The sequence below is a fragment of the Clarias gariepinus genome, chromosome 16 (assembly GCF_024256425.1).
Source record: "Clarias gariepinus isolate MV-2021 ecotype Netherlands chromosome 16, CGAR_prim_01v2, whole genome shotgun sequence".
Classification (NCBI taxonomy): Eukaryota; Metazoa; Chordata; class Actinopteri; order Siluriformes; family Clariidae; genus Clarias; species Clarias gariepinus.
The window spans coordinates 12,614,107-12,629,993 of record NC_071115.1 but is presented as its reverse complement, the minus strand read 5'-3'; the positions used below and the strand labels follow the sequence as shown (position 1 = coordinate 12,629,993).

Genomic DNA, 15,887 nt, shown 5'->3' with positions numbered 1-15,887 from the left:
GCTATGATTACACTATGCCTTCACAGTTCTTGCATTAAAAACAGCAATCAAAACAAACAATATTTTTTCAATTTATTCATTATTATTCTTGGGTAATGTAGCTTATTCATCCAATTTAGGAATCCCTGGTAATAAATTTTTATCATAGGAAATCACTACTCTACTACTCTACTATACACTTGCCATCACTACTAAACATAAAGTATTTACACACTGGTGTATTGTATATACACAAATAGGATATAAAATGGAGAAGTGATACATCCCTGATCTTTTGAAATAAGTTCAGGCTAAAGTGTCCCAATGGAAAATCAGTAATGTTTTATAATAATAATAATAATATATTTACAGAAAAGAAATTTCACTGCAAAACAAAACGTATAAAAAATATTTCGTGCATGTTTTCTTTCAGTCACCAAGGTGATAGAAGGAACAGATGCCAAAATATTATGTCAAAATAGTTTTGATCAATATTTTTTTTTCGCAATATGCTATAAATCCACCTTCCACAGACTTGTTAAAATTAATAAATCAGTCAAGTGTAAATATGCAATTTTATATCAATAATTTGTTGATTGAGTGTTAAATGAAATTTTTTGATTGCATTGTTTGTTGTGAGTCAAACTGACAGTAAATTGAAACAAGGAAAGGGTTATATGGGTTCTGAGGTTTGTTTTACACACCTGTTTTTAATGACATAAATCATTTAAGACCATGAGGTTAAAAAAGATTAAAGGCCATTTTAAAAATTACATTTCCAATAAATCATCAGCATCATCAGGCCCCTTCTCTAGTTTCAGTTTATTTTCGTAATTGATGATAGCACCTTATCATTTGAGTCCATGACTCCTGGGGTGAATGCATTGGCTGTAAAACACAGTAAATATCCTTTTTCTTGGCTTTAACATTTTTCAAAAATCAATCAAACGCATTTAGTTAATTCAGGGAAGCCACTGTTTTGCCCAGATGGTAATCTCACCTCCCTGATGTGGCAGAAAGAATAAATTGATGTGGGGGTTGTGGGTGGGGGTGGTTATAGGTTTCATTTTGCAATTAAACATTTCTTACTTAAAATCAGATATAAATATCACAATAAAAAAATGTGCCATTTTAAGTGAAAATCCAAACAAGCTATTTTTTTTTTTTTTTACATTCCCCGTGAAATACATTCAATGGACAAAAACACAAGTTCCCTAATAGCATCTAAGCCTCATCTCAGCTTTCATCATGTCATTCCTTCTCTCTTACTAGGGCAAGGATTTACAGCTCATAACCTAAGGTAGAAAAAACTCTGGTCTCATGACTTTTGAGAGAAAAATGTCATTTTCCTAGCAAAAGACCTTCTGCAGATGAAATATGAGCAAGCAACATCCGAGGCACTCAGTTACAGCTGTTCAGTCTACAGAATGCATAGCACTGATTTATTAAGTGGTGCACTCTGATGAAGACGGTTTATGTGTCTGTCAGTTCTTACTGGTTAAATATGTTAGAATACACGTGGCGCTGATCTGTCATTGGTTGTGGTGGGTTTCAGCTTCACTGTCGCAAATGGATTTGTACCTCTGAAAAATGAAACATAGAAAAGTTGAGGAATTACGTTAACAGATTTTTGTACAAACATAAATGTTGTGATAAAAACTTTCTTCCATTTTATTTGTACCTTGGGAAAAGTTCTGGTCGAGCCCCATGTTTATCTTGTTTCTGCTGGAGAAAGATTAAAACATTAGACATTTACATATAATATGTTTGTTCAAAGAAATGTTTCCTTTTGCTGATCAGTTTGTGAGATGGCTAACAGATTAATTGTTTAAATAGATAGATATTTTCCTAAAGCAAAATTGTGATTATGTTTTACATTAGCCATCTTATGCCTATACCTTGTGTGTCACAGCTTTTCATGCACACACAAATGCATATTTAGTAACAAGAAGGAAACAACATGACCTTCCTCTGTAATTACAAGACCAGCATTAGCACCAGATGAAACACACACCATGCAAGGACAACATACACACTACAGCACGTGCGCGCGCACACACACACACACACACACACACACACACACGAACAGACCCTCAGCAGCTGGAGCTGCCCCCCTGCATCCACCAGAACGATGGCTGAGGCATCATGGAGAAGAGAACTTTGCCACAGTGCCTCTGCTGGCCAAAGCAGTAAACTGAGACTTAGTAATCGGCACTCAACACACCACATCGACGAGTAACATACCAGTGTGCTAAGTAAAATGAATTTTAAGATGATGGAAAGAACACTACTTCTTTGCAAATTTTTATACATTTGGGGCGAATCTGTCCTGTATTTCCTGTTGAGCTTAGCTTGTGGGATAGAAACAAAAAAATTGGCTAAAAGGTTTGAACTCTTTACATGCAGCACATAAATTAGACAGAATAATTGCAAAGTTGAACTATTTACCTGTCTAAGAGATTAATTAATATGATGGTATGATGTTAGAATTGGGGCGATTCCTTAGTGGATTTTACATAATAAACACCTTCTAGTGCCCCCACTTTGTGTCCCCACTAGGTTTGCCAGATCACACCAGCAAAATTCCCTTATTCAGTGCTTAAAAACCAGTCCACTCTAACAAAACACAGGCCAAATATTATTTTTACTTGAACTTCTACTGTTGCCCATAGGTTTTTTCATGGGTGCCTATTTTGTTTCAATAAAATTTAGTCTAGTTTTCATTAACAACATAATAAAATGTATCTATATTTTTTCTTTTCTTCATTATTGGTCAAAAGAAAATTGTAAGTTCTATAAAAATCTATATAAAATGTATAAAGTACCCTAACGTGTCCCTATAATCAAAAAAAAAAAAAGAATCATCATGCCTCATATTGTACTTTAATTTTAACAAATGAGATTTAGTACTTTAAATTTTACAAGTGGACAGTAAAATTATATTTGTCTCATACTTTTTTTTTTTTGATCTGAAAAATTATCTAATCCATGACCGAAAAAAATTATCATAACTATTGATGTTATGATATATTTTGTCTGTATACATTTTAATTACATTTAATAAATGGTAACAATACAGATAGAACAGTAGTTGTGTGTAATTGTGATAATAGCACTGATGATGTTTCTGGCGATCCTTTTTATAAGGGTAAATCTTCCCACTGCATTTTAGTAGCATCTGTGACAGTAAACTGCTTACATTACATTTTCATGGATGCTTAGAAATCATTTATTTAGCAGCATCTTTAGTTTTTACCCTTCACTAGATCGTGACTTTGCCCACTTACACTTACTTTATTCTCAAAAGAAGTGGGTGTGACTGAACGCGAGCCGCTCGATTTGCTTGAAGGAGGTGGTGGAGGAGGCGGAGGTGCATTTGTTCTGTTGCCAGATGGTTGGTCAAGAAGGTTGTCCATGCTACTACTGCTTCTAAGTGAGCCAGTGCTGAAAGAGAAGTCAAAAGTCAGGAACAAAAAAAAATGACAATGTCTGTGTTATTTGCAAGTGAGATATTGGCTCACCCGTGGTCAGGCAGCCAAGATGTGTCCTCCATTGGACCGATATATGCAGCTGGGAACCAGCCTTGTCTAAAAATAAACATACACAAGCATAATTGCATCACACATACAGTAACCTATTGCTATAGCATGTAAATTTTACCTTGCTAATCAGTATACCACAACATTGTGGAAGTTTTTTTTCTGATTAATCAGAAAGTGTTGATTAATTTTCTGTAACAGCTTGCTACATTTTTTCTATTATTCTCTATAACTCAAAATGCACAGATTCACAAATCTATATAAAAAAAATATTATAATTATAATCTTTCAATCATTCATGATAATCATAAGTACCATTATTTATATGGTGAAGCTTTCTTTAAAGCAATGTCTATTAAATTTATGGAAGAGTCAGCATTTTCCAGTGATGAGATTTAAATCTGTAACATTTGACGATTTCTGTTATGGGTTTTAGTACTGTTCTGTTTCTTAATAACTACACAAGATGATTTTTTTTCTTTTATTTCCTTTTTTTTTTGTTGAGGGACTGACTGTTTATAGCTGTTTTAACAATGACCAACCCTTATGTTATATTGGTTTATTACATTATATAACATTACGTTCACTAACAGGTGACCTGAGCAACACTGGTTTCCAATAATACACCAGCAAAGCTGTGACAGGATTATGGGAACCCAAGGCTTACCTATGCACATGGGGACCAAAGGCCAGATTGATCTAATCCCACAGAAAAGCCAATGCAGCACAAATTAGCAAAAAAGCCAATGCTTTTTTGAAAGTAAGACACCAGAATACCCAGAACACCACAGCGTGCCACACACAGGGCCCAGCAGCAAAGAGCCCAATGTGTGAGACAAACAAGTCTGAGCCACAGAGAATCCAACCCTGCAACTGACAGCACCCAAAGGATGCCCTGCAACTGTGCTGGCAACAGCCAACACAACACATCACTAGAGGCTCTTCAAAGCCATGCTGTAAGGAGTCAGATCTGCCCCAATGGCACAAGAGGTTTAAATGATAATATTTTTAGTGTTATGGCTGAGTTTTTAAGTAAAAATAGATGGTATTCTTTAATTTGAAAAAATATGAATAAAGACATTTGGTGACATGATGTTGTAGGTAAATATTTAACATTTGAATATTTTTTCAGTTAAATCATCTCTCCTCACCGTGCTGAACTCTCAGAACAACCGTACAGCCAGCCATTTCGAGGCTCTGGCACAAGTACTGTAATGGTTTCTCCTTTAGAGAATGGCAATAGGGTGGAATTCGAAGAGGGGGGGTGTGGAACTAATGCTCGCATCATCCTACTGCCACCTGGTCCACGAGTTTCTCCAAGTGAGTTGGAGCGGGATCGAGTCGGTTGGGGGGATGGCCCTAAAAAGGGAGGAGCAGACAGACAGGAATTAAGGCATTATTAGTAAGTAATGTTAAACACTGGTTTTTTTTATTATTATTATTATTTTTGCTTGTGCTCCGAACTCTCACCTCTAGAAGGCACTCTGCCTAGGGGCTGTTCTGCCCAAAATTGACTTTGATCCTCAGCCTGAAAAAATGAGCAAAGCAACAACATGAGCAACATCTGTCCATTTAAATATATGAAATTTAGACTGATAAAATTTTTTAAAGCTTCTTACCATCATGTCTTCCTGTCTGCCTGGACGTGACCCCCTTGACTGATTCACTTGCTCTCTCCAACCTTCTGCTTTCTGCTTCAGGGTGTTCCCTGTCTAAAGGATAAACACAGTTCTGCCCTTTTGCTCAGATAAACGTTGAGAGATTAAAAGGTAGAAGTGGCAGCGGTTCTTCATTACCATACTCAAACACCATACTTAAGTGGACTTTCAAAGTACTCATTACCAGCCATGAATTCCTTTTCTTCTCTCCTGTCATGCAACCAATGACTGTATGTTACACAGTAAATGAATGGGCTCAGTGTGCTCATCCAGTCATTCCAGGGTGCTTCAAATGAAGTTTATCATTGTAGAAACAAATATCATGAATTGTGACAATTTTAAATCTTTCATTATTATATTCTTATGTACAGTAATGAGATCTATAGAATAGTAAACATTACACAACAGATAGTTTCGATCGAGTAATCTTAATTGCACAAGTGCTGATATAGATCATAAAAGCACTAGCACGTTTAACTATGTATGTTATCAATCTAACAATCATTAATTACACTAACTGACAGTTACCAGCATTGAAAGTAAGTCAGTTTGGTTCTCAGTATTTGAAAGAGGGGAGAGCAACTGCCTGCCAAAACTCACATTTAAAACTAGTCACATAAGCACTTTTTGCAAGAAAACGCATCTCATAACATTATGTTATCTTAAATAACTCTTCTAACTTGTTCGGAATTGCCTCTTAACCATTTGTGTTTTTGGTTTATGGCTAACACAAACTACAAACTAACAAGCTTCTAACACGAGGCTGAATCCCAAATCCCTTTCTAACCCCTGATCCAGGAATTGTACACCATAGCTTTCCATTTAATGTTATTTGAGATTTAAAACCAGGACCCAGAAATTAGTTGATATTCTTAAATGAAAAAAAAAACATTTTGATAGGTTCCTCAGGACAGTCCACCACCTCAATACCACGGTCAACCACAGTACTTTTATCCATGTTAATTACACTAACTGTCGGCCACTAATTGTAGGTTGACAGGTAAACACTAATTCTGCCAGTCATTAAAGGATAACTGGTTAAATTAACAAACAAATCATAAACTGTTGATAATAAATGACATTTGTAGAATTGTTGTATAAAAGCAATATCACACTTGTGGTCATTCTGTTGTGCTGAATATCAGCATGGCTTCAGTCATAGGTTTGGCATCCGGGCTAATATTCAAAACAAAAGACAACTTTGGGAGTGATATTGCCTGAGTAGCCTGAGGTAAGTTTTGCTGACATGGCTAATTTGTTGCTGTGCAAATAGCAGCTTAAACTGAAATCAATTCCAGTAGCGAACATATTTGGCTAGTCATCTACTAGCTTATAACAAAGACTTGGTGTGCTCATGATTGGCAAAACTACAATGACTGATATTATTAATATTTTTTGTGGAAAAATTGCATGGTTGATTTAAGAATGAAAAATTTAAAACATTTAAAAAAATATGAGCACATTTAAAAAAAGCATTTTTTTTTCTTTCAGTTGGATGGATGTTTTCATTTTTAAAATAATCTATTAAATAATCCATTCTTTCAATTAAGAATACTTTTCAGTATTTTATCTATCCCTGATCAAAGATACCGAAATTGCCAGACCCACGAAATGTCATTTTTGAGACAAATTTATGTTAAACAATGTTTTATAGCAATGTAGGACATTAATTCGTAAAACTTCCCAATAAACTTCAACTGTTTATTTAGAGAAAACTTAATTAGATTTAAAAAAAACTTTATCAGAGTTTTCTACATGATACTCGGGAAATACTGTGTAAAATCCCTTGATCGAGATATATTGCTCACAAAGTCAAAAAAGTTTTACCTTGTTCATGAGATACACAATGGACTGAGTGAGTCCGCAGTGTTTCTCAGCCAAAAAACGATATCTTCTCTCTTGTTCTTTCAGGGCCTCTCTATGGCTTTCCCTCAGGAACTGCACATATCCATTAGCATCCTACACACACCCACATTATTGGTATTATTATCATCTTTCTTCTCACACTTATATGCCAACACCAGCCTTATCACATCTCCTCTGCTTGTACCTGACTGCCTCACAAACCAACATACCGTCTCACCTGTGAACCCCCTCTCCTAAGCTGTCTCTCCAGAACCATTGCCTGGTTCCTCACCTCCATCTCATAGCACCTCTTACTGTCCTGTGGAAACGATATGGCATCATAAGTAAGTTACACATATTGTTTAAATGTTTTTTTAATAGATTTTAATGCTGTTAAGAACTGTTACTGACAAATATGTAGTTTTTATCCAGTCTGCTGTTGTTTTCCATTTCATGAAGGACTTCGTTATGGAACCAGTGAAACTAAAATACAAGTGACACAATACCACACTGAGACAATATATTGTGACAAAATCAGTATGAATTACTGTACGGTCTAAATTACAATTAAGGAAGTATATTTGAAAAGTAAATATAAAATGATTGAAATGAGTAAAATTATAAATCATCGTTGTTACTATTTACAGACGGGTATGGTTTAGTATAGTACTTCTACCTTTTTATTCTGACCTTTTTTGCACAAATCAAACAAAATATGAAATGTAAATTAAATATACAAAGCAGTTATGATTTAAAAAAAAAGAAGAACTGTGTTGGCTTAATTTACAGGCAGATGTAACCGCGCCCAAATAATCAAAACCAGACAGTACACTCCCACCTATTCTCTTAGGCAAGAGGCGTAGGGCACATTCACACACACTGAACCTAATTTGCATGTATTTGGACTGCAGGAGGAAACTGGATTACCCAGAGGAAACCCACCCAGCACACAGAGACAACCAGACACACAGCACAACCTGCATGTGCACTCCACGCGCACACACACACACACACACACACACACACACAAACCCATGGCAGGAATCAAACCCTCTACCACTCTACCTCTAACCACTACACCACCATGCCACCTCATATCATAATGATAAATTAATATTACTAACTGTTATAAACAATTATAAAGTGGTTGGCTTTCTCTATTAATTGTGATCAGCAAGCAATTTTAATTTGGTGCTTTTATATAAACTAAATTATTTTATGCTATTTACCTGCACTTTTTGGAAGGATATTGTTTTGGTATGCCTCTCCTATTAAAATGTATGTGAAACCGCCTATTTTTTTTTTTTTTTTTGCTTCAGTGACAAGAGTGGAACCTTCCATTTTTGGAATTCTTGATGGATTGATTTATGGATGCTTTTTGTCTATTCCACCCCCCTCATCCCCCCAACACCCCCCCCCCCCCCCACCCCCAATGTACACTTTAGAGATAAACTTAATGAAGTACCCAGTGTTTTAACCCAGTTTAGTAACTGTAAAAGAAAGAAACTTACCACACCTGACAGTTCACTGGTAAGTCTTCTCTGACTCTCAGAAATCTGTATTAGTATGTCACCTATCAATGCAAACATTGCACATTCATACACAAATTAATAATATTATAGTATTAGAAATTAATATTAGTGTGTGTGTGTGTGTGTGTGTGTGTGTGTGTGTGTGTGTGTGTACGGGCATTTATCTCTGGTGTGGTGAGACTTTATATCTAACCAACAGCTGTGACTGTGAGGTCACAGCTGTTGGTTAGATATTATTTATAATTTATGATTGTAGAATCACCTCCATTACCTGATAGCACAACACTGAAATGTACACACATACACTTGTGTCTCGTTTCTCTCTCTATCTATCTATCTCTCTATCTGTGTGTTTCCCCATATAGGAGGAAAGATTTAGAAAATGGTGCCAAGTAAATAATAAAATGTGCTCTCTATCAGTATGTGTGAAAGCCACAAAGCTAATAGCAACAATAAAGACTCAAAGCTCAGTAGAGTGTTTGCATGTGCTATTTAAGGGCGTTTTCTCACTGGGGTTCGGGAACCGTTTCTGAGCACACTTGTAGCAGCAGAATGCAGAGTTAAACAAACTGCAGCTCGAGTAGCACAGTGTGCGTGCAATACTGAAGTGTGGAAAAGATAAACAATATGATAAAAAAACATCCAGTAAGATCGAATCAGAACCCCACTGTCCCACAACACCATCTACCTTTATCATCCGAACCGAACAGCGTGGAGCCTGGTCCAGCAGAGAGCCTGCGAGCGAGCAGTAAGTTAATATTAAATACTAAATTTATTGACGCTGATAAAGAGAGTCTCATATTATCACGACATTTCCTGGTATTGTCTGTGGATCTTGTGGTGACATTTTAAATGCATATAATAAGATGTACAGGATGATCCTTTCATATTAGCTCACAACAAAATTAATTACTCATGTCTGCTTATTTTAAGGTTTTAGAAAAATTCTCTGCCAAAAGAGTAAAATGTGATAAACTTAAGTGTTGTGCTTATTTAGCTATTAGAGTTACAGGTACTTACTCATTTTATATATAAACTCCAGCACATCTAAGAGACATTTATGAAAATTAAGATGCTGATGATCCACATAAGCTTTACACACAATTTCAGGTTATCTGTGATTGCTCTGACAAAATTTGGATGTTGGAAGAATTATATTTGTACAAGCTGTTATGGTGGCAACCTTCAGCTAATCTCTTACTTTAATACTTTCTTGCAGACAGGTACTGAAGGAGACACAGGCTGAGACCTCTGACAGTAGCACAAGACCAGCTAACAACAGAAGAAAGAGGCGAGACCTGACGTGCAAGAGCAGGAGACTCTTGTTGCCTAGATGAAATCTCACTTTTCGAAACATTTTAATGTGTAAATTTTTCTGTTACAACACTTGCTTGAATTATATTTTACTTAAATAATTTTTAATAAACCATTTTGCACTCTAACCAGTATTCTGTCTCTATTCCAAATCATCCACACATCATAGATTTTACAGTATACCTTTATTTTCAAAAATACAGTATAAACACACTGCAAGCAAAACATGTTAAACATGTTAAAACATTGATGCAGTGTGAGGTTTCACGTTCAATAGTTTCAGCACAGCAGCCAAGTTTAATAAGCTACACATAACAAGGTAATTCTTGTTATGTGTAATTCTGTCTTTTGTCTTAGTTGGATTCCAAAATCTACGGCATGACAGCTTACAGATACAAGATTTTGTGTGTTTGTTACAATAAAACTCTGAAATATACGACTCTGACACAGACAAAAGACAGAATTACACACAAATCTTTTTTTACGCACGAATATTTTTGACAGTGATTTTATTCCATACTATGGATTACGCACGAATATTATCACTTAACAGTGATCTTATTCCATATAGAGGGGATTAGGGAGGGGGAGAAATCGTGTGCAGTGAGAAAACGCACCCTAAAAGCTCAGTGGCCTTTTGGGTTTTGACAACTAATACCTCAAACAAGCACCAGTCCCCACCCAGTCCACTAGGTCAGTCAATTAGGCTTTAGGAAGATTACAGTGTGGCAGCTGTCCAATGTGGACACCAGTTCACTTCATTATGTAAAATACTTTACTGTGTACAGCATTGCTTAGCAACATGGAAAGAAAACAATACTGATAACTTACCTAGTAAATGGGATGACATGGTCTGCAGGGCCTGTTCACCCATCTTACCAAGAGCACTAAAGTAGGTTTCGCTGGTTTCAGCTAGAGCTACAGTACAAACATACAAAGTGCACTATTAGCATATAAACTTAAACATAACCTACAAGAAAAAAATTACTACCTAAGGTGTTTTATTGCATGACATGACAAATGCTATTTTCAGACTTCCCCTTCTCACAATTTTTTCCCTTAAGCACAAAATGTTGTCTATAACCATTTCTTCCCTTTCCTAAAAAGCAATATACTTTCACAAGCTTTAAGCATACATATTTTTATGCCACAATGAACAGCCAAATTTTATAGCAAAAGAAATACAGTAAAAAAAAAAAAAAGAAAGAGGGAAAACAGACAAATTATCACTTTTTTTATTTGTCATCAAGCAAAATTATCATACAAAGTTGTCATTGCTGTTAATTAAATAAAGCGCTCATTGTATTTTTGGAGAATGTTGAAGCCAGGAAAAAAAGTTGTTTACTGTCTCTTAGTTCCATTGAAGTTTTGCCAGCACTCATGGACTGATAGAAACTGATAGAAAGTTCTGCCATCAGCTACCGAAATAGTAGAGGTGCTGATGACTCATTTTAATCTATAAACTTTTTGCTCTTTTTTTAATGTTTCTCATGACTTTCAGAAACTTTGTTAGCAAAAATGTTTTGTGTGCAAAAAATGCAACCCTTTTTCAATCTTATTCTAGATTACTGTCAGTATGACACTAAAACACAACAGAAGAACGAGTTTGATAAATATATTTTAAAATACAACTCATATTATGATATTGTTAATACTAAATTGCATATTTATATTATCACAAACACATCTCCAAGCGGATTTATCAGTTTTGCCAAACTGTGAGAGTGGGATTTATAGCAAAATAAAACAGCAATTAGACTGACATGCCTACAACTATTTTGGATAATATTTTTCCATTAAAAAGAAAATAATGAAGATTCAATTATTTGTCACATGTACCTTACAGCAAAGTAAAATGATTTTTTTACAGATTTAGCCAGTTTACATGACCACTGGCACACATGGTTAAGAGCCTTGCTCAAGGGCTCTACAGACTGGCATTGCTGGGGACCAATCAGTAAAACTGAGCCTTAACCTTTTGAGTCAGTACTGCCCCAGGTAATTAATGCATTAAATATTTATGGATGTTTTCAGAACTTATTGTTATAGTTTTGATTGTTTTTTAAGCCATATCTTTTTTTATTTGCATGATTGTATTAACAAAGCAGAGTGTTATTCAGATGTGAAAGAAAGTTGACAGCGGGCACCCAGATTTGAACCAGAGGTATCGAGCTGCAAGCAAATGCTGTAAATGCTGTAACACTTAGCTATAACCCCAGAACAATAGTTTTACATAATTGTTCCAATGATTAATTAAGGCAAAGCATATTGATACATTTGGTTGAATATTTTGATCAATTGTTTTTTAGACAGTAACCTATCCCAGTACTGTATTTATTTATTTGTGATTTTAACTCCCTTGTGACTCAAAGAAAACATGCACAAAATAATCTCTATCAGTTAGTAATACTTTTTGCATCATTTGCAAAAAACAAAACAAAATGTTTTTCTTAAAACTGCCAAAACGGATTTATCTTGTTTAGCAGTAAAACTTACAAAATGAAGTCATGAGAAAGGGTAGTGTATAAATGATAATTGTGCAGTTAACATACTGCACGATTTGAATGCAATCCAGACATTGCTTGTTTTATTTAAAATAAAAGAGGTATTTTAATGAAGACACATATTTCAACTCATACAATTTTTTTATGTAATTTTTTGCTGATAATACAGTACAATCATTCAGTCAGGTTAATTGCTCTTTTTCAAACAATTGGTAATAAAAATATCACCTGAACTTAGTGATCAGAGTGATCAGAACTAGAGTGTTTTTTAAAATATGCACAAATTTACATTTAAAATGTAAAAATTAGGTTCACATATAATCCACAGTTATATATTTGTTGTTTCATAAAATTTTACAAAATATGAAAATATGAAAATATTTCTTGAAATCATATTATGAAAATAATATGAAAATTTCAAAAAAAAAAAAAAAAACAGTTTTAACGATATTTAAATATTATCATTTTTTTATTTCTTTAACTAGCTTTTTATTTTAAAAAATTGATTTTATAATTTGTAACAGTTTTTGGGGGGTTGGACTTTTTCAATTAGCAATTGCAACCACGTTTATTACGATTCTATTCAAACTGTGGCTTTAATGTTATTAATAAATGCTGTTCTTTAAAAATGTCATTATTTACAAACGTTCATTATTTGTTCAGATTAATTTAACCATTATGTAATTTATGTTGCTGTTCCTCAGTAAACCCTAGTCTTTAGTCACCCCTCATTTCTTTATCTTAAATTAAATTATGCAGATTAAATAAGAAATGGAAGTAGATATTCGGCAAAGCAATAGGCTTTAAAGTGACTAAAGATCCAATTTAAAAAATTGGTTGTTTTTTTTAACAACCTCAGCAGCAACCTCATTTCCCCTCTCCTCTGTTCCAACCACTCAGCATTCAGCATCACCAGTTCAATAATTACTGGCCTGATGATCTGTTATCATCTGCACCTGTGCCAAGTCTGGCTCTTGGAAGCAAAATATAAAGAAATGAGGAATGATTTAAGACTTCTGCGCAGTACTGTAAATCAAAGCATCTTTATTACTTGTTGTTAGTCATATTAGTGAACTGTTAACACATGTTACAGTGGCTACTTTTGAACTGTTAAGCCAAAGTTCAGCTTCTTCTCTTTCTTTCCCGCTCACACACCTTCCACTTTACTCAATACTCCCAGCTTTCATATAGCACTCAGTCAAAGCAAGTTCATTACCTTGGAAAGCCTGAATGTAGTTATTACCAAGTGCCGCTAGCCTCTGCAGGCTGGGATTGAACTGGTCCATTAGGGTCTAAGAGACAGAGAGAGACAGTTCTATTTGCTCTATATATGAATGAGTTTTCAGTTGCAACAATTCATATACAGTTCAACAAACAGGTAGCCAACTCACTTCACCCAGACCTGCACTGTACAGATTTTATGGGCATAAAACATTTTAAATATAGAATATACTGTAGATAATTTTACAATGGACACTTTTGTATATCGAAAATAAAAATGCTCACACAATCCTTCTGTTTTAGTCATTCATTACGGTCACTAAATCACAATACTCTTAATGTCGGTAACATTTTTTGTTAGTAGTTAAATAAATACATTAATAGTAATTACAATAATAATAATAATAATAATAATAATAATAATAATAATAATAATAAACTCTTATTATCACACACTTGGTCAGTAGCGGCCCATACTAAATTAGACATTTCCTTGTTGCCTTGTTTGAATATTTCTCAGAATGCTAAATGCATATATATTAGAAACATTTACCAACTTGAATGATAAAATTAGTGTGTATGTATGTTTAAAGCTCAACTTTAAAAGTAATAACAGTTTAATTACATATTTTTTATGTGCACAATATTCTATACGTATATTCAAGGTGAAAAAAGCTAAAGGTTTCACACCAGAAACAAGGAAAAGTACACCCTTTATTTCTAAAAGTGATAGTAATAACAGTTTAATTACATATTTAATACATATTTAATTACATATTACATTACATATTAATTACATATTTTTTATCTGCAACATAAATATGCCCTTTATTTCTAAAAGTGCACCCTTTCTTGTAGTTTTTGTTCATTCAGTTAAAAGGTATTCCTCAGATTGAACAAAAATAACTGAACACATTACACATTAACACTAAAGTAGCACTTTGAACGGATTTTTCAGCATGAGGTTTTCAGACTCACCGTGTATATTCCCAGTGTGGAGCGATGGAGCTGGTCACTGTTGAGCCCTGACATTTTGCAGCTTAGATATTCTGATAATCAAACAATTAAATAATATTCTTTAAACAAATGAAAAACCACTCGGTCTAAGAGATGTTCACCGTCTTAATGTCGTCTGTTAACTGGTGCCCTCAGTTTCTTTGTGTGTGTGTGGCAAGAGAGAGAGATCAAGCAGGTGGGCAGTTATTGACACTGAGCTGTGAATTATTTAACAGAGGAGGACAGACAAGGTATGGGCGTGGACTTAACCACCTGAAACAGACAGATCATCCAGTTCATGCTCTTCATGCAGTTCACGTCTTCTCTACGTTTTTTGAGTAACATTGTTACTACGTGTTAATCCTGATCCACTTAAATTTAAGAACAGTAGAATTAAGCCTGACAGAGAAACTGGTTATCATTACTTGAAGTACAGTATTTATGATGTAAAAAGCACATTGCAAAAAATTATGAATAAACACACACACAGCTCTTAAATATTTGTTCACTAATTTAATATTGTACATGTATTCTTACAGATGTTATGGCAACGAATACAATAAGAATATTCTTTAGCATTGTTGTGCAATTTAATTCAATACTATAAAAAATATTTCATCTATACGCTTTAGAAGTAGATTATACTTTATATGCATTACGTGGAACCATGGCTCTTAAAGTGAGGTCTGTGAAGCATAACAAAGGGTCTTTAAAAAAAGAAACTTATCACACAGATTGATAAAAATAACATGGCTGTGGGTAACAAGGGGTGTGGTCAACCTCAAACAGGAAGTTAAGGCTAAAAAATTAAAGTAACAACATGGTGGATGGAGATGAGAAGTAAATCAATTTTTTTTTTCCAGTTGTTTTTCAAACACTGTGGCAATATGTGAACACCAATCAATTTATTGTGCGTTTTATTTATTTATTTAGTTATTTTGGACTAATCAAGTAAACCAGTATACCTGCTGGAAACCCACCAAGCATGGGACATGAAAGATTTGAACCCTCAACCCTGGAAGTGTGAGGAAAGCCACCATTCTGACCTATATCAAAGATGCACAGTGTATATACATAGGTGAAGTGAAATCCATATATATACTATAAAACAATATATATACACACATTGTGTGTGTGTGTGTGTGTGTGTGTGTAGAGAGAGAGAGAGAGAGAGAGAGAGAGCGAGAGACAGAGAGAAAGAGAATGGAATGGTAAACCAGGCAGGTTTCTTTAGAATATATAAAATTTTATAGCCTTAAAAATTCTAACATTTTGCGCTTCATATAAGAAGTTTTT

The 15,887-nt window shown here is 34.5% G+C and overlaps 1 protein-coding gene across 2 annotated transcripts; it reads right to left on the bottom strand.

The window, feature by feature from the left end:
* Window positions 1-330: 330 nt before the first annotated feature.
* Window positions 331-14,753, bottom strand: baiap2l2a (BAR/IMD domain containing adaptor protein 2 like 2a). 2 transcript variants are annotated; one of them, XM_053514218.1, is made up of 14 exons: window positions 14,574-14,753; window positions 13,591-13,666; window positions 10,702-10,788; window positions 8,536-8,597; window positions 7,436-7,507; window positions 7,263-7,343; window positions 7,007-7,138; window positions 5,141-5,233; window positions 4,992-5,049; window positions 4,673-4,880; window positions 3,504-3,569; window positions 3,276-3,426; window positions 1,661-1,704; window positions 331-1,562 (listed from the first exon to the last, which is right to left on the bottom strand). In XM_053514218.1, exons 1-14 carry the CDS (start codon window positions 14,625-14,627, stop codon window positions 1,487-1,489), a joined length of 1,260 nt encoding a protein of 419 aa, XP_053370193.1. In that variant the 5' UTR covers window positions 14,628-14,753; the 3' UTR covers window positions 331-1,486. The 2 variants fall into 2 exon arrangements, with proteins under 2 accessions (XP_053370193.1, XP_053370194.1); XM_053514219.1 differs by having other exon boundaries at window positions 1,661-1,701.
* Window positions 14,754-15,887: the final 1,134 nt, after the last annotated feature.